Below are 19,204 nucleotides of genomic sequence, written 5' to 3'. Positions count from 1 at the left end.
CTGGCACTCGGTTAACGTTCCGAATAACCAAAACGTTGTGTGTCAACGCGCAAAAAAAAAACAAAAAAAAACGCAATTTCTCGTCTATTGTGCCAACCCGTAACCCGTGCCACTTCGGACTTAGACCGTGTCCCCGACTCCAACGGACGAAGTCTCCCCGTGCCTTACAGACTCGTCAACGCCACTGTCCCGGAGCCACCTTCGATCGACCATCGAAGAGCCACATCGACGCCTAGGACGTCCGAACGGCTGATTGTCCTAAAGCAAACTATTTTGTACATACTGTATGTTTATTTTATGTTAAATTAAACGGTTTTTGTCAGATACTTGTCGTCTTTGTCTCTACAGCCACCACCCACGTACGAATGGACCCTAGACCATTACTGACGCGCAATTAACTGATTGCCCCTGGAAGTCGGCTTCTTACAGAAACACAGCTTCCCTATCATCAAATGTCACGGCACGCCACTGATTTACAATAAATATAGCGTACAGCAGCTATACAGTTAACTTAAACTCTAGATGAGTCCATTTTCGAATTGTCCCCCTTAAAAATCGAATTGCCACCCTGTGGGGCGTGGGCTCCACGTTGGGAAACACTGGCCTAAAAAGTAAAATTAGAGAAATTATTTTTCACAATTTTTTTTACGTTAAACAAGAACAAGAATTGCAATGAAGAGTGACTACATATCAATACTGACTAATTGAAATCTAGGTGGCTTATTTTCTATGAACCTCTTCAATTAGTGGACAGAATACAAGCGCTCTTTTACAATCAGTAAAATATGTCATTATAATACAAAAGCTATTAAAATACCTAAAAGGCAATAACATATACTGTAATAATATTGCCTATTTTAACAATTTTTTCATTTTTATTTCATAACATAAAAAGTTCATCCTCTGTGTATAAAAAAAATCTTGAGTTATCTTGCCATTTTTGTTTAAAAAGAAATTATTTTAAAAATTTTGAATGTTTTGTTTGGCCTGGTTTGTTCAGAAATTTCTATTCGTCAGACATGATTTAATGCTTTGTGATTCAAAAATTAGTGCATAATCTTATTAGCATTGTTTTGTATGATAATTAAATTTGATCAGAAAACTGATATCAGTTATATAAACTAAATTCTTAAACACTGAAAATGGGCCAAGTTTCTATTAATTACTATTCTTTCATGACACAGATTTTAATTTAATATTACAAATTAAATAAATAATTTATTGATAATTCTGAAGAAAACAGAATATTTTCTTATATTAAATTTTATTAGTTAATCATAAAATTTAAATGTATTTTGAATTTAAAAACACATTTTATAAATAATGCTTTTAATCATTCACTTAGACCTGTACAAAATTTATATTTATTGCATATATAACAAATAATATTTTTACAGAATAAAAATTATATAATATAACAATGTTGATTACAAAACTGTTGTTATATTACATATTTCAGTCATTATGAATTAAACATCATTACAAAAATAAAATTATTTCTGTGTTGATGTAGATGCTCCTAGGAAAATAAGTTATAATTAATTAATTCACAATAACATTTCAAAAATATATTCTTATATAATTTATATGAAATACATTCATATTCTTTTGTTTTCTGGATATTATTTGCACATTAGATAAAATTGAAATAGCCAAAAAATAATTTGACAAATAAAATTCAATTATTTCTCAAGCAGTCAACTTTTTTAAAAAAGTATTTTACTATATAATTAGTATTGTCATAGCATCACACACCTTTGTCAAATACAACTTTCATTTAGGAAGTAAACTATATTTTGATGTGCAACTCAAAACCAAATCTAAAGTAGAAACTAAATTTTTTCTTTAAATGCCTGACAACACTATTGTAAATATTATCAAAAATACTTTTAATTATACATTAAAATTTTATAACTTTTCTTTTGAATGACTGTAATAAATAGTTTTTAACACCATAAGATAGTTAATTATTTTAAATCTGATGTGTTCTTTATTTCATAATATTTGAAAATTTTAAAAACTATAATTGTTTGCTTACCTTGTGATATGTTGTAAGGCCACTGAGAACCACAATTTAAACACTTCAATTCATTTTTATTCCTGAAATACCTTGTAGCACAATGTGAATGAAGTTTTGCATCACAGTCTGCACAAATTTGACCCTTTACAAAAATATGTATATTACTATAAGCAACAAAAAAAAAAATAATTGTCTTTAAAAAGTTGATGTATTACTGTTACCTGTAAAACAATTTGTTTACACATCAAGCAAATTTTAATATTCTCTTCATAAACTTCTCTAAAATAGGGATCCAGTTCAATCATACTTCTCACACTTAATGATATAATACCATCATTCTACATCATTAAGAAAATCATTTAAAAAAATTTTTTATTTAATATCTTAAACATTATAATTTGATTTAGTTATTAAATCTGCTAAAAATATTCTTAATTAAGAAAAATATATTAAAATATTACAGAAATTATAAAATAATGCATTTTTATCAAATTTATCATTGGTGAAGTTATAGTTTTTAAACAAACAGGTATTAATAATCAGTAGATGTATTTCAAAGAAATCTAAAAATTTCACATCTGGTCAAACTAGTTTGTATATATATATATACAATGTTACAGTAAAAACCCATTTTTAGTTAGAACGCGTTTTAACTAGTTGAAACTAGTTTATACCGGACGTCTTTGTTAAAACCCATTTTGTTTAGTTCAGACTAGTTTTAACACAAATTCATTTTTGACTAGCAGTAAATTCTATTTTTAACTAGACAAAACCCGTTTTGTCTAGTTAATTTACTGCTGTACATGTTTTGATTTTAGATAAAACTAGTTTTAACTTTTAACATTAGTTAAAACTAATTTTAGCTACATAAATATGTTTGGGGGAAATCAATAAGTTATGTGTAGGGATTCAGGGGAAGATGCCTAACATTTTGCTTATGAAAGAAATTATAATGATAATTTGGGTTTTGGAGACCTCTAACAAAAGTATCATATTCTTGAGCATGTTATTCAAATAAAACTTTGGAGTATATGAAAAATAATTGTATATTGTGTTTGCAATGACGATTTTTTTACTGTCTGGCATTTTAGGCATCTCACCCTAAGTATCCGGGTGAGATGCCAAATGCCATTAGGGTAAGATAACAAATATAATTGCATAAAATTAATTTCCAAATATCTTAACCAAATTTAATTTATTGCATATGTAGTACAAAGTACTTCATAGTAAGTATAACAGCACAGTATAAGTATTATGAAGTTTCCGCTTGTTCTAACGTGCTCTATAGCTAGCTGAAAGCTTTCTTCAGTCCAAAAATCTTTTTGAAAAGCTCTTATATAATTTCTATGCATATCCTGCAATAAAACGAGAAAACAAAAATTTACTAAAAATAGGCATATTGGAATTCAATTAACAAAAAATAGGCATGTTACCCCAAGAAAAATGTGGCATCTTTCCTATTTGTCGGGGTAAGATACCTAGTGGAGTCACGTGTTCTAGCATGTTTGATCAGAATCAGCGGTAGCCTTAACTACATCACACATTAATTGTTTTTTGCAATTTTTAATAAATTCTATTTTAACTTTTAGTTTTAAAATGATTCTAGAACCATTTCACAACAAAAACTTTGTTCTTATCTTGCTTTTATTCTTCTCAGATGCAGAAAATGAGATAACGGTAGCAAACTACAGCTTTCTGCACTCAATATTGGCCCAACGATTCATCATACAAACACATGACAATATCTGACATCACCGTATGAAAATATCAAAAAGTAGGCATCTTCCCCCACTTACCATCTTACTCTATATCACTCTATATGTTGCAGTCAAAACCAGTTTTTAGTTAGGATCAGTGCTGTAACTAGGGCAGTGCCAGCAGTGTCCAGGCACAGGGTGCAGAACCTGGGAGGGCATAGAAATGACCTGGACCAAGTTTTATATTGTAGTTTTGGGGCATAGTTACAGAAGCTTGCACCAGATGCATAAAAGACTAGTTACGATGCTTGTTAGGATGCATTTTAACTAGTTGAAACTAGTTTATACTGGATGTCTTTGTTAAAAAACTGTTTTGTCTAGTTAAAACTAGAATTTACTGCTAGTCAAAAATGAATTTGAGTTAAAACTAGTTTTAACTAGACAAAACGGGTTTTAACAAAGACATCCAGTATAAACCAGTTTCAACTAGTTAAAATGCATTCTAACTAAAAATGAGTTTTGACTGTAACATATACATGTTTTTTAATTGACTAGAATATTCAAATAAAAATATTCTTATATCTTTATTAATAAGGAAAACTGATTTTCTATACAATGAAAATGTTTCATGAATTTTTTTTTTAATTTTAAAAACTAATAAAACTGTGCATAAAATATTCTTATGTATCACCAATATGTATTTTATAATATTTTCCAAATAAAATCAAACATATTTTGTTATAATAATTTTCTTGAATTGAGATTCATCAGAAATCTGATAATAAAAATAACTTAAAAGTTGTATTATTTAAATTAAAAACTTTTGTTAGCTATCTATAATTTAAATGTAAGCAATTCAGTTCACAAATAAAATATATACTGAAAAAATACTAAAAATAAACAAAATTTAATGAGCAATTATTTATTGTAACAACATCACAATGCTAAGCTGCAATTTTTAATCATATTTTTAATTTATTTAATTTAAAATATGTTCTCTCCACTGCAAATTAGTAGTGGCTTGCCCCTGTACAACATACTCTTCCTTTCACCTTAGAGTCGTGACAGTCATCTATCTAACACCTTTCAGGAAAAAATTTTGAATTGAAATAACATGACTTCTGGTTTGCATCAAAAGTTGATATATAGTTAATCAGGCCTTCTGCCCCCATAGTTTCCATGTCTACTCCCATCTTTCATCTACCTAACTCCATTCTCAAGATTAAGGAAAGACAGTAGGAATTTATAGGTATATAATTTTTTCAAATTGCAGCCCAATAACTCATTCTCTATTATTTGACACAGTAGCATATTATTGCATATAAGATTGTAATGCTTTGAAACATGGCAATATTTTACAATATATTTATTGAATAACATTTCTGAGATAATTTAACTTGAACTTTCCTATAAATGATATTCATCTGTATCATTTAACTGAATTCAACTTCATTTCTTATGTAAAACTATTAAGTAATTTTGTCTGTTAATTATTGTATTTATTTTTAGTGTTTATGCTTATTATTCTATTTCAGTTATGGTGAACCTTATGCCATATAGTATGCATACTTAACTCTAAAGATGTTTATGCATGCCAAAGTTTTAGACTTTGAATAACAATATTTAAAGAAATTAAACAAATATGCTTTAATTAGAATAAATGTAAAAATGCTGATTGAAAAAAAAAGGATAATCAGTTGATAAACTGAAAGGATGATTAAAAAAGACAGGTTATAAACAGAAATCATATGAAATGTTACATGCCACTTTCGACACACGTGTTATAGGTTTGCCACCCGTTTTATTTATAAAATTTCAAAAATTTAATGCAAATCAATTTCATTATATTTTTTATGCCTTTATGCCTTATGAGATATTAAAAAGGTTGTCAAATTAAATTCAAGTCTTAATGGTAATTCAATTAACTACTGTTAGGACTTGAATTAAATTTGACAACCTTTTTATATCTCATAAGATAAAGTATGATTACTGTAATTTATTTTTATTCATTACTTTATTATTTTACATGCAATATTCTGTTGCTATTACTAAATTTTATTGGAAATTTCAATGAACTATAGATATAGAGGTCACTGTATAAATTTAAAATGGCAGATGCAAATAGAGTAATGTTGCTTACATTGATTTTAAATTGTCATATTTGTTGTTAATATGGATACAGATTAATGTTATTATTAGAAAAAATGAAAATATATCAAATGTAAATTAAAATTATTATGTCAACAATTTTTATTTTATTTTGTAAGTTAGAATAATTAATTTCAGCTAACTTATAATGAAGTTATTAAAAATATTTTAAATAAATAAAAAATGCTGTTTTGTTTCAAAATCAAAATTAGTAAAACTATATACTCTTCAAAGACTGCGTAGATTTGCACTATAGACTCTAGTATACCTTTTAAACACAGCCGTTTATTGCTAATATTCGAACGTTTTCGGTTATTTTTAATAACCTTTCTCAAGAACAGTTACATTCGAATGCGGTCATAAAAATTTGAACACGTCGCCAATCGAAAACGAGCTTTTGAAATGGTTCTATTCTCGATCTCCTAACGGGAGGTTTACAAACCAAACAATTATAAAAATATATCCTTAACTGATTCCTCAGCTTGTCCGTTGTTATACGTATTATATTAGTATAACACCCATAAGCAATTTCCTTGCCTGTTATAATGAATATCGCGTTCGTATATAAATCTGCTGTTGCCGGTTTTCTTATCTGGCGCTACCTTTCCTGCGCTACACCACGCTGTTTCTCCATGCCGATGAGATCTTGCTGGCTTCCCTAAAGTTAATAGCCTGTCCTTTGTAGCTGGTTTTGAAGATATTCCATGCTTCCGCATACTTTAGATGTTTTTTGCTGTAAACTTTTTGTATGAGCTTTGCTTTATCCCAATCTGCCTTTACTTCTTGTTGGTCTGCCAGAATATACGTTGCCAGGGCGGTGTTAGGATGTTCGAGTCTTATGTCTCTTTGGTGCTCGGTAAGTCTTTCTTTAAGGGATCTTCCTGTTGCTCCCACATAGTATAATTCGTTTTGTCGTCTGTTATCTATTACCGGGATTTTGTACACCCCTGGAATGGGGTGTAGGTTCAGTACGTCTTTGTCGGCTCTTAGCAGTTGATATATTGTCGGGTTCCTTTTGTACACTATTTTTTTGTTAGTGGCCACTCCTATTCTTTTGTATACATTATTTAGTTGTGCTCTGTATTCCATGATTGTACACTCGTCTGCTTTTCTTCTATTTGGCTCTTTGTTGTTAGGCGGTTTGAGGTTAGAGAAAGCCTTGCTGTTCACCCCGAATGAGCTTAGCTAACATGTTAATATATTTCAACTCCTCGTTTCTATCTTGCAGCCTGCTGCAGTGCGTGATCGCCCTTGTCAAAGGTTGAGAAAGGTTATTAAAAAGGTTTGTTGAGAAAGGTTATTAAAAATAACCGAAAACGTTCGAATATTAGCAATAAACGGCTGTGTTTAAAAGGTATACTAGAGTCTATAGTTCAAAATTAGTAGTTTAAATAAATAATACCTTAGAAAGAAATTTATCAGCAACTAATCTTTCAATTAAATCTTCTGCTTCTTTTTTGGAAATCTTATGATCAACCATGTCATCAGTTAAATTTAACAATGATACTGACGAAGCAACCCCATCATCAGATAAAACGATCATTTCAACCTACAGAAAATTTCATGAAATTAATACATGTAGAATTATTACAAAATTAAAATTTTAAATAGATTAAACAAAAACAATATCTTACTATCTTTTTGAAAAATTCTAATTCACTGATAGAATAATCAGAACTTAAACATGAAAGAGAACTGTTTGTCATATTTACTAATGCATAACAGTTTATACCAGTATCTTCTTCTATTCCTTTACGAATTTCCATATGCATGGGTCGTATATGGGAGTTGATTTTGTTGACAAACAGACTTAATTCTGATGCATCACAATTTTCTATTTAGAATAAAAAAAATACAAGAAATTAAAATATTAAGCAACTATAAATTTAAAAGTTTTATGATATTTAATATTAAAAATTTAATTATATTCTACACAATTTAATATTTAACAAGTTTAATGTGATTAGAATAACAGAAAATACATAAAAGACATAATTACCAAAGAGGAAATATTCAATATGAATGTAAAATAAACATTGAAATTGCTAAGTAACACGTTTTAGTCTTTGAGCTTAACGCATATATCAGACATGGGCAAATGTGGCTCTACGAGAGCCACATGTGGCTCTTTTTGAGTTACATGCAAGCTCTTGCTGAAAGTGTTAATTTCTGTTTTTTATTATTATTTTTATAATTCTGTGAAAATATGTTTATTAAATAATTCAATATTTGTTTTATATTATATAATAAAATCTTACCATACTATCCGCAACGACAGTACAGAACTGCAGCTTCCATGCATTTTGCAAAACCTGCATTCTGGCTCCCACTGAACTCTTGCTTGCCCACCCCTGGCATATATGTTAAGCTAAAAGACCAGGAATGTTCAATGAGCAAAAAAATAATCAGATATACTGTGGCTTTACAGAAACAGCCACAATGAGAAATTTTATGTCCTGGCTGCTTGCAAAGAGTCACAATGCATTCTGTCATTGTAAAAAATATGAGTTTGTAAAATTTGTGTCGGAATGTTTAAAAAAATGACATGTTCCAGCATTATCAAAATAGCATGATGCATTATGGTCATTTCCTGTTTATTCTGTAATAATTCAGAATTATGACTGAATTTGCAAAATAATCAAGAACAACAGCCAAGCTCAATTATTTTTGCAGGAATGGTTACAACACTTAGAATTACAGTTGATATCTTTCAAACAACATTTGCACTTTCTATTGATGCAGTACTCTCACAATTGCAGATTACAAACTTCTGCTTACTTCCAGACTATATTTGAGACTGGCTAGAGATAGTGAGCTTGAGGGCACATGATGTATGTCAATGAAGTTGTTGTCAATAGTTATAAACTCATTGGAATCACATACCCACTCAAGTAGGCCTTCTTTGGTGCCAAACTAATAAAGCCCAGACATGTTGCTGTTGTGACATCAGATCAACACTGACAAATGACTGAGGTGACTCTGAATTGGATCCGCTCTTCTCCCTTAGCGAGGATAAGATGGCAGATTGTCGTATGTGTGTGATAAAAATGTCTCACATTGTTCCTGCAGCAATGGGTATGTTTTTATATTCAATGATTGGTTCAACAATGAGAAAACATTTTTAAATGGACCATTGAGTTGTCCGTTGAAGCCCACGACATCAGCATTGAGCCAAATGACCTGAAAGACTGAATATTCAACAAAACAGTGAGAGTGAATCGATAGTTTCTATAAGTGACTTCCACGAAACGTAAATTTCACTTATAGAAACTATTGATTCACTATCGCTGTGGACACCATAATAGCAGACAAGTTAGTGAATGATCTGTGTATGGTAAAACATGAGATTGCACGATTATGTTAGATAATTTGGTCAATATTGAAATATTAAGCTTTTTTTCAGAGACAAACTACTGCCATGAATTCATCCAAAATTTGATTAGAACTGATATTTGGCCCTCTACATCTTCCTAATGATATAGATATTCAAAAAATTCAAATTATTGAAGAAAGATCCAGTATAGAAGAAAATAATACAGGTTCATTTGAATAAAAAAGTTTATTTGGACAATGTTTAAGTGAGTTACTTGAGTTATTTACCAAAGCAGCCACAACAATCACTTTCTTACTTAAGTTGGCCATCACAAAAAGTGTCCTCTCTCAACGCAAACATTCCTTTTTTTCTACAAAATGTGACGTGAGATCGTTTAACAAAGAGACTCAATGGAGAACTCATCAGTGATGTGAGTGTTGAATTCAGAAACATATGCAGTGTGTTCTGATTCAGTCTTTATAAAGCCAGGCATCTAAAGAGCATGATGCTTTTTGGTTCTTTACAGCATCTAAATAGCATGATGAAGTCAGGACACAAAATTTCTTGTGGCTGTTTCCATGGGCGTAGCCAGAAAGGGGCATGGGTGGGCACAGCCCCCCCCAGTTAACCTGGTGCCCCTCCCCAGAAAATTACAGCCTCTACTAGGCCCCCCATAACAAAACCTTGGCTATGCCAATGGCTGTTTCTATAAAGCCACAATGTGTTTCGATTGTCTTTTCTGTTCATTGGGCATTTTTGATCTTTGAGCCTAATTATAACTTAAACACAAATCACTTAAAAGTAATCTCTACTGTTTGTATGCAAGCATGTAAACTAGCGTCAACAAAAACTTTATGCGTTTGTTGGTATGTATACATACAGACATTATTATTACAAGTAAGGGTTAATGTTACCTATGGTAGCAAACATGGTGGCTCGTCTCTGAAACAGTGGGGTCGCACGTTCTTACCTAACCTAACCTACTCTAATAATTTGGTTGGCAATAATTATGGTAATTTATTAGAATATGTTAGGTTAGGTTAGAACGTGCGTCCCCACTGTTTCAGAGACGAGCCGCCTTGTTCGCTACCATAGGTAACATTAACGAAAATGGGACATAGAAAATACACGATAAAATATTTATATAGCAAATTTAAAAGTCGTACTTTGTGCCCTTCTCAGACAATCTTTATATAATTTCATAACTTCTCCTGCTCTACAAATTTTTTTCCACATGAAGCCTTGGAGAAACAAACGATGTTCGTCGCCAAGATCTGACATTATTAAAACCAAAGACGAACCTACTTATAAACTTAAAAGTACGAAACGTTTAATTCTATTTCCTTCCGGCGCAAACTGACATTCAAAAACATAAACAAGAGACTCGATACCACCTAGTGGCCTGAAAATGAATTCAACTTTCAGCAGAATTTTAATTAAATTGTATATTAAATTATATTTATATAAATATAATTTAACACAATCTAATAGACTATTAATATATAGTTTATTAGACAGTCTAATAGTTCAAACTTAAAAATTATTATAAGAAATATACCATATTTCTTTGATTGAACTTTTCTTTGATTGGTTTAATCAAAGAAAAGTTCTGCTAATGTATTAATAGTTTAGAGCAGGGGTCACCAAACTACGGCCCATTGCCGCAAACGAGCTAAAATATAATCATTTATACGGAAATATCATAGGTTGTAGATAAACTTACTAACCTATATAAAAATAAAAAAAATTAAAATACCGGTAAGTGTAAGTAAAAGAGCCGAAATGGGTCCAATCTGATTTTTGCATCTGACAGTAATATAATTTTTAGATAAATCAGTGAAATAAAAAATTCGGCAATATTTTGCGACTTTGGTTATCAAAGCGCTTTTTGTGTAAATACCTGCAACGAAGTTTCTAACGGAAGAGATTGCCAGCTTGCTGTGACGATCGTGTTTGAGTATTGATAAATAAATATGCTGATTGTCTTTATTTATTGTGTATTCAGTGTGCTGTACTGAACAAAATGGTTATACGGCCCGCGATCGTTATTCTCTGTTATCTGGCCCGCTGTGAAAAAAGTTTGGTGACACCTGGTTTAGAGTGACAGGTAAAGAGTTTAAAATTCTATCTCTCCAAATTGTCTAGAGTCGAATAGCATTATAGCACTTTCTATTTAAGGTTCACGGAAACAATTTTTGAAATGAAATTCTAAATATTGTCGAATATTTATAATTTGGAAAAGTTGCGATCAAGTTCATAAGTCGAGAGCTTATTAGCCGAAGGAGAATTAGCAAAACCCTGGTTCAAACGCACTGTATCTTTCAAAAAGAGATGATGAGTTTGAACCAGAAGATGATAATCAAGATCTTGATTTCTACAATGACATCGAAATAAACACGAATGACAGTAACAACCAAATTGTAAGACGCTGAATCGGGTTAACTATGAAAACCAATTATTTCAAATGTAGCCGAAACTCATGAATACAGTCAATAAATGATTTTTATAGTTTGGAAAATGTACAAGTAATTAAGATTAATATCAATTTTTATCTACTTGTCTTCTGTTGCAAGTTAATAATCCTTGGTCTCAAAAATCCGGGGATACATACGTTTTAAAAATAAATCTGTGGGGGCTTATTTTTAAAAAGTAATTTAATTTAATTGATGAAATATGGTAACAACAAAAATTTGATTCGATTTTACCATTAGGCACAGATGAAAGCTTGTTATTTAACCTATCCTAATAGTAATCTCTGAATCTTTTAATGATTTAAAATTTTTTAAAACGCGTTTAGTATGGAAACTTTAGATGATCAGATATCAATAGAGTCTGGGTTCGAATTCCAATTCAAATAGAGTACTGGCAATTTTTCATAGTCAGATCGAATGCATCAATTTCATTATGAAAAATCTTGAGATTCGCTTTGCGGGTAAAACTCCTCTTTACATAATTTCAAATTTGAGTCAAGCTATTCAATTCATACAAAGAATTTTCGTATAATTAGAAAAGTTTTGCCTTGATCGTTTTCAATGGCTTATTCTCAGTAAAGGCACCACCTACTTCTCTGGAAAGTCACAGTTTCGGTTCTCCTAAAAAATTTTCATTGATAGATGCTGAATCTTGACTCTCATCACCAGACTGCTCCATTAGGCCGAACCTATTATGTGTATGTAAAAAAAGCGTTTTAGCGTTCTTAGGTAGAAAGAATTAAAAAGAATAACGAGATTTTATAAACTGAATTGAAAATAAGAGAAAATTGAGAACCGGGAATAGCCGAGTCTACATCCAGCCAATTCTAAAAGAAGTAGGCTCGGAAGAAAGTAATCATAAGGGAATGAAAAGACAGTGAAATATTTTGTCAACATTTAGCATATCAGTGAGGGTAAACGGGTTAACATACATGACGTTCCTAAACTAAGATACCAAAAGAGACTTCGGACTTGGGCAATAATAAAGCTATCAACTCGCAACTAGAGTTAGACTGTATCCTTTTTCAATATACAATACAGGATTTTGAAAGTTGAACGTTGACATCCGGTAGAGCATAAACTATTCTAGTTTTCGAAATTTTAATTTTCTCCGGTAATATTGTCAACACTTTCTTTTCACTGCCCATTTCTCCCCTCTAAAAAACTATTTTTATTCAAACACTTTAAATTAGTGAAACAGCAGGATAATTTAAATACAACATTAAATTTTTCTGTGTTAAATGCCAAGTTTAATTTGAAAATAAAAATTCATGAAATTGCGTTAATAATTCCAACGTAAATAGTTATTTTATACCATGTTTTTAAAGTTTATAAAGAGAACAAATAATTTTCTGGTAAAAAATGTGTGATTATAACTTCGCGGCGAGTCGACAGATGGAGTTACGTACAGCTAAATATTTGTATGTGATAAAAACATAACTTTTCTGCTTTAAACTTTTTGTACGATGAAATTTCAATTTAACGATAAGGCACCAAAAGAAACGGCAAGAAAAATAATTGGCAGGGGTGGGATTCGAACCCACGCCTCCGAAGAGACTGGTGCCTTAAACCAGCGCCTTAGACCGCTCGGCCACCCTACCTTGATTCTACTTCTCTATTATTTAGCTATAAAAGTGTAATTACTAATCAATATCAGTTTAATTAAGTTTAATTGATATAAATAAACTTAGAGGTAACGCAACGTCACGCATACTACAGTAGGGCTTTAATGAAAATGTTTAATAAATTATAATTTTAGACAAGGAAATAAAATATCCTCGACTAAAACAAAAAGTAACTTTAGCTCAAAAGTTATAATGATACCTGGAATAACAGGAAAGCTTACTTTTAAATTTAAGCATTATTTATATACAAGATTTTTAACTAATTCCAAACGTTTTGTATCTTAAATTCCATTTAAAGTTATTGAAAGTCGTTTTAGTATTAATCTGTATGTTATAGTAGAAACTTTCTCTAAGTCCTTGTTCGCTGAAATATAAAGCTTTCGATCATACATGCGAATAAATTAAATAAAAGTATTAAAACAGAGAACACAATTATAGATGGCAAATAACAATTTTTACTCGAGATTAGTCTAATTACTAGCTAACAGATGGCGACACGTAACTAATAGATACATTCCAAATGTATTTTGTGTAAAGACTAGCGCACTTTTTGAAATTTTTTATTGCTTAGTTGTTAATAATTATTTAAGAATATTGTTGAAATAACTATCGTTTATTTTTGTAACTGTTTTGGATATTTATAACCAATTCAATTTTTCGGCCTAGGTGATTTTCACCCTATTTTTAATTTTTTAATTTCATATTTAATATTTTTTAAATACAAACCGTTAACTTTATTTACGAATAACCTCTCATTCTACGGCTTTTTTCTAAGTATTTACATTAATAATTTAAGTATGCAAGTAAATTTCTATTACTAGTTTAAGTGGAGAAGATTATAAACACTAGAATTTTATCAAAATACTCTTTATTTTCACGCAATATTGTTTATTATCTATTAGAACAATTTTTAAACATGCCAAAGAAGTTATAATTTTTAAAATGCTAAAAAAAAATTTAATGCTTAAATCTAATTTAAAATTTAGTAGTGCAATAACATTTCTGATGTATTATGATTATGCTAATTGAAAATTAGAGTAACATATCCACAATATGGCTAGACAGATAAATCATTTGTATTATTTATTCATCTCTTATTATTATAAAACTTGTTTTTCTCTGTCTAATTCATTTAATATTATATTTCTTTTTTTTATGGACCTACAGCTGTGATTTAGCAGAAAAATGGCAATAACAATTCATTATGAAGATGGCATATTGTTGTTTCTATACATACAAGGATGTTCGAATTATTCAGGGTATGCTTTCAATTTTTATTTTTAAAAGTATAAAGAATTAATTTAGCTCCATTTTTTTGTGTGTAAGATATGATAAATACGAGAAGATAGAGCGTCGCAACAGGATCCATCAGTAAGACATGAAAGATCTTGTGTAAGCACTTAATTACCAAATATTTTATGAATAATTTCAGAGCAAACTTTATCCGTTTGTCTTATTCTTTTCTGCGAATATCCAAAATTTCCTAGTCATAATGAATATTCAAAATAAAAAAAATCTGTAGAATACTTATGATTATGTGAAGATCCAGGTAAGAACTCTTAATTTATAAGTTAGAATTCTTCTTACAATTTTATTTCGTGTAAAGACTTATGCATTTTTAAAAATTTTTATTTTATTTATTCATGTAATCACTGGAATGTAGACTGTATAATAATTATTTAAGAATGTTGTTACAATAATGTTGCTGTTGTTGTGCAATAATGAAATAAAACACATATATACAGAATGAGTCAAAATTTCCTTTGCCACCGTTTCATTCGAAAAGTACTAAAGATTATATTAATTTTGTTAATGTAGTTACATAGTAAGTCATGTATTGAGAATTGGATGGGATTTTTGTTGATTTTGAAAGTGATTTTTAAGGTCAACAAAAGTCCCATCCGATTCTCAATACATGATTTACTATGTAACTACATTAACAAAATTAATATAATCTTTAGTACTTTTCGAATGAAACGGGTGCAAGGGAATTTTGACTCATTCTGTATATGTGTGTGTTTTATTTCAATATTTCTATACAAATTTAAAAGAAATAAAAAATTTAACTGAAAATTCTTTAATTCTGACGTCTAACAAACGCATTCATAACAATTAGCTTTAATAGCCTAATATCCGTAGAAGAAAGGTAGATATTTCATGAGATATTTTATCTAATAATCTCATTCCATGAAAGACTAAGATGACAAAATTTTATTACAATAATTTCTATTTATTCTCTGATTAATCTGTGGAGATAATGATTCAGAAAATAAATAAAAATTGGCAAAATCGTCATAGTTCATCATACCATAAAGGATAATATTCATTATCAGTTTCATTTGTCAACATAAAGGTAAAATTATTCATGATGGGTATTTAAAATCTATGTCTCTGTCAAAAAATATTTGTAACATGCAAGAGTGTAAATCTTTAAATCAGTTAAAACGTAATTTACGAATTTACAATCGACATTCCAATCAAATTTCTCCTCTATTTCATATTTTGTAACTGTATATTATTTATAAATATTGCTAGAAATAGTTATATTGTCAGAAATCTTGACGCTGAAGCCATATTCGAATTTCCCGATCTCAATTTTACTCGTTAAAACTTGGGAAATCTGATTAACGTGATATTTGAATTCTTGTAAAAAATAAAATAATTTTATTTTCTTTAACTTATTTTAATGACAAAGAATTCGTAAAATAAACGAGGGAAATCGGATATACAAGCTTGGATGCTAAATACAGATCATCTTCATTGGTAAATGTGTAAGGAACACTCAAACATTCATTGTCCTATAATTTTTTAACTGGCACTAATTTTTGTTAGAAAACTACATTCATAATAATATTTTATGCTTTTAATGCATAAATGCACCAAAGAACAGCAACAATTTGAGATCTTCTAAGGCTTGTATTTTCTATTAGAATTTCTAATCTCTTCTCTTAATTTCATCCCGGGCTTCTCTTTTTCTTAACACATTGCTGCCACGAGATTCCATATTAATTTTGTTGTAAGTAGAAATCCCAGAAGTAAATTCTGTGGAATGATCATCATCTGATGAATCAAGTGGTATTTCTACGGATTCGTCGCTATTTATTCGGCGAAATAAAAATTCTACGGCGTCATCTTTATCTGAAAAGCAACCTGTAGTTTCTGCGGGTTGATTGCATTCTCCAAGACTTGTTAGTTCGATGTCACTGAGAAGAACCGTGTTCTTCCGATTGTTTAATCGATGCACGCCAACACATTCAACCAATTTCTCTCTAAATATGAAAAGAGAAAATTCACAATACAAATTCCGAGTATCACATTTTTAATTTGATAAAAGAAAAAGGATCAAATATTGCTACGCTATAGTTTAATTCCGGGCACACTAATGACAGTGGATAAACCCACTAAAAGCTTATAGTTCGCGCCTCGCCGACGGGCAGTCCAAATTTACCACAGAATGCCTTTCTCTTTCTTCTCCCAGGTGTTGCATTGCCAAATACAGATCAAACAATAAATCAGTTTAGTCCCACAATAAGCCAGGCCCATTTTGCATGTTTGTATGAGTAAAGTATGTGAATATTCTTAAATTTATTAAAACTGTTTTGCATTGCAAACTGCATTGTTATCAGCAAATTATGTGATTTTCAAATTCAATTTCAAATATGTTTACAGACTAGTATGTTTGTTATCGTTTAGGTTATTTCGTTTTAACGCCATACTCGGTTTAGTGCAAATTTCAGAGGTAAATAAAAGGTATCGCTAAATCAAAGTTTATCTGTGCATGCAAAAACATACCTATGAAGAGGAGTGAACATCATCTCGTAGACAGTTGAGACCTTCTTAAAGTCTTCTGTATAACCTGATATTATATAATTTTTGGTATCTTCGTAAACAGGTTGAGAGGATTCTTTGTTTTTTCAGTTTGAAATCACTACGAACCACATTCTTATGATTCTTTAATCCATGGATTCCGGCAATTTCGACCAAGTTCCTCCTAAGTATGAAAAGAGAAACATTTTACATTATCTAATAACACCAATATTTTTCACAGAAAATAAAAAAAAAAAAAGGATTTTTTGAGTGAATCATGACTTTTCAGATACACGCAGGATTGTATTTAAATTGCTTAGACCCCGACGTTTATTGAATTTATTAATTGAGTAATAAAGGGGCCTTTTATAAATCAATGCTGAAGGACTTAACAAATGTAAACCCATTTCTGTTATTTTTGTATCTATGTATATTCATTCTTAAATTAATTGAAAGTGTCATTTGTCCTTTCGCATATACGCTACACTTTGAATCTATTTAGTCCAAGAATCTGAACTGTAATCTGTTGAGTTTATGTACAAATCCAACCCTATAGCCCTTTCTCTATTGTATTTATAAATACTGTAGGTCGTGTGGCAAAATTTGATATTTAACCAAACTTGATTTCTCTAACGAATTTTATATTATTCCACAATTGATCAGGATTCATTAAATCAAAATGGCCGTCGTGCGTATGCCGGTTTGCTAATTATTGCAAATATTTATAAAGATTTAAGTTTAAAACTGATTGAAAACTGCCTCCAGATAAACTCGAAGGTGGAAATCTTTATATTTAATGAAGATAATTATTATTCTCCTATTCACACTCAGATTCTTGAATATCATAAAACCAACACACCTTATTACTGAGAAAGTTCATTTACTCTGCTAAACAAATGTTTTCAACCCATTCTATGGGCCATCATCAAGTTAAAGACATTCGAATCTACAGCGTTTCGATCAACCAGTTCAAATTCAAATTATATTAGAACTTAAGTAATACAATGAAACTGAATTTCGTAAACCAAACATAACGAAAAATAAAGTAGAATAAATAAAAATAAGCTAAAATAAAATACAAAATACGTTAAATAAACATCCACATAATGTATAAACCTATAGTATTCTAAATTTTTTATTGAGCCTGTTGAATGTACAGTACTTTCCTACGAGTTCTTTCTGATTATATACTTCCAGGCAGACGGTAAAATGATTGCATCTTTATAGATTAAACACTTTTCTGTTAAGCCAGATCTGTATATCTCACATTTCTCAGTTGTTGATGCCAGCGCCGGTGAGTGTACGGGTGCAATGATTCTGGTTTCCTCCCATTTAACCACGGATCTATCTGTCTGCGCCACTTTTGATAACGCGGTTGTGTACCGACTTTTTGCTACGTCATAAAAACGACAAAGAAATTAGGCCTGTAATAGAAAAATGTAGAGGACCCACGTACGAACTGGAGAAACGTATGCAAAGGTATTTGGCGGAGATAATTGAGGATTACCAATTTGTTACAAAAAAACCCACTTAGATTAGTAAATGATATACAAGAGTTATCGTTAATGGATAACGAAGTTGGATCGGTTATGGACTTCGAGAGCATGTACCCATCAATAAAACTGTCTTCACGTTTTGACGCACTAATGGACGTGTTATGTGATTTGCATCCAACTGCATCAGCATATCGAAATGACCTCGAGATGATAGCAGACCTTGTATGCTTTCAATCATTTTTCGGTTTCGAAGGTAAAGTGTATAAACAGTTAAAAGGAGTCCCAACGGGCAGCCCAATGTCGGGTTTGCTCTGAGAATTAGTTTTAAGAAATATGAAACGGATTACACTCATTAACTTTCGTCAAGACATAATCTTATACAAGAGATATGTTGATGATGTGTTCATCTTATGGAGGAACGGCACAAAAATACACCAGTTCTTAAATGAAATGAATTCCAACGAGCACGGTTTAAAACTGAACTTAGAACAGATTACCAACAACGAATTACATTTCCTAGACATTAATATTGTATTTAGGAACGGATCACTTAATACAAAAGTGTATATCAAGCCCACACACGACCCAATATATATATATATACCAAAGACGCCTAATGATCCTGTG

The 19,204-nt window shown here is 30.5% G+C and overlaps 1 protein-coding gene and 1 non-coding gene across 2 annotated transcripts; both read right to left on the bottom strand.

The window, feature by feature from the left end:
* Positions 1-1,341: 1,341 nt before the first annotated feature.
* Positions 1,342-10,555, bottom strand: Nse1 (Non-SMC element 1). Its single transcript, XM_067272265.1, has 6 exons — positions 10,345-10,555; positions 7,500-7,699; positions 7,268-7,414; positions 2,242-2,358; positions 2,039-2,162; positions 1,342-1,519 (listed from the first exon to the last, which is right to left on the bottom strand). Exons 1-6 carry the CDS (start codon positions 10,457-10,459, stop codon positions 1,494-1,496), a joined length of 729 nt encoding a protein of 242 aa, XP_067128366.1. The 5' UTR covers positions 10,460-10,555; the 3' UTR covers positions 1,342-1,493.
* Positions 10,556-13,168: 2,613 nt separating this feature from the next.
* On the bottom strand, positions 13,169-13,250 carry TRNAL-AAG (transfer RNA leucine (anticodon AAG)). Its single transcript has one exon. It is a non-coding gene; the product is annotated as a tRNA-Leu (tRNA).
* Positions 13,251-19,204: the final 5,954 nt, after the last annotated feature.

Source organism: Centruroides vittatus, unplaced genomic scaffold (assembly GCF_030686945.1).
Source record: "Centruroides vittatus isolate TY-2023 unplaced genomic scaffold, ASM3068694v2 contig_426, whole genome shotgun sequence".
Taxonomy (NCBI): Eukaryota; Metazoa; Arthropoda; class Arachnida; order Scorpiones; family Buthidae; genus Centruroides; species Centruroides vittatus.
The sequence above is the reverse complement of the archived record's forward strand: the minus strand, read 5'-3'. Positions and strand labels throughout refer to the sequence as shown.

Excerpts from the sequence above, each read along its gene's own strand:
- Nse1 (XM_067272265.1), bottom strand. The coding sequence starts at position 10,459 with ATGTCAGATCTTGGCGACGAACATCGTTTGTTTCTCCAAGGCTTCATG. Across the intron at positions 7,415-7,499 it reads TAGAATTTTTCAAAAAGATA|GTTGAAATGATCGTTTTATC; the intron begins GTAAGATATTGT and ends AATTTTCTGTAG. Across the intron at positions 1,520-2,038 it reads GCCTTACAACATATCACAAG|GAGCATCTACATCAACACAG; the intron begins GTAAGCAAACAA and ends TTATTTTCCTAG.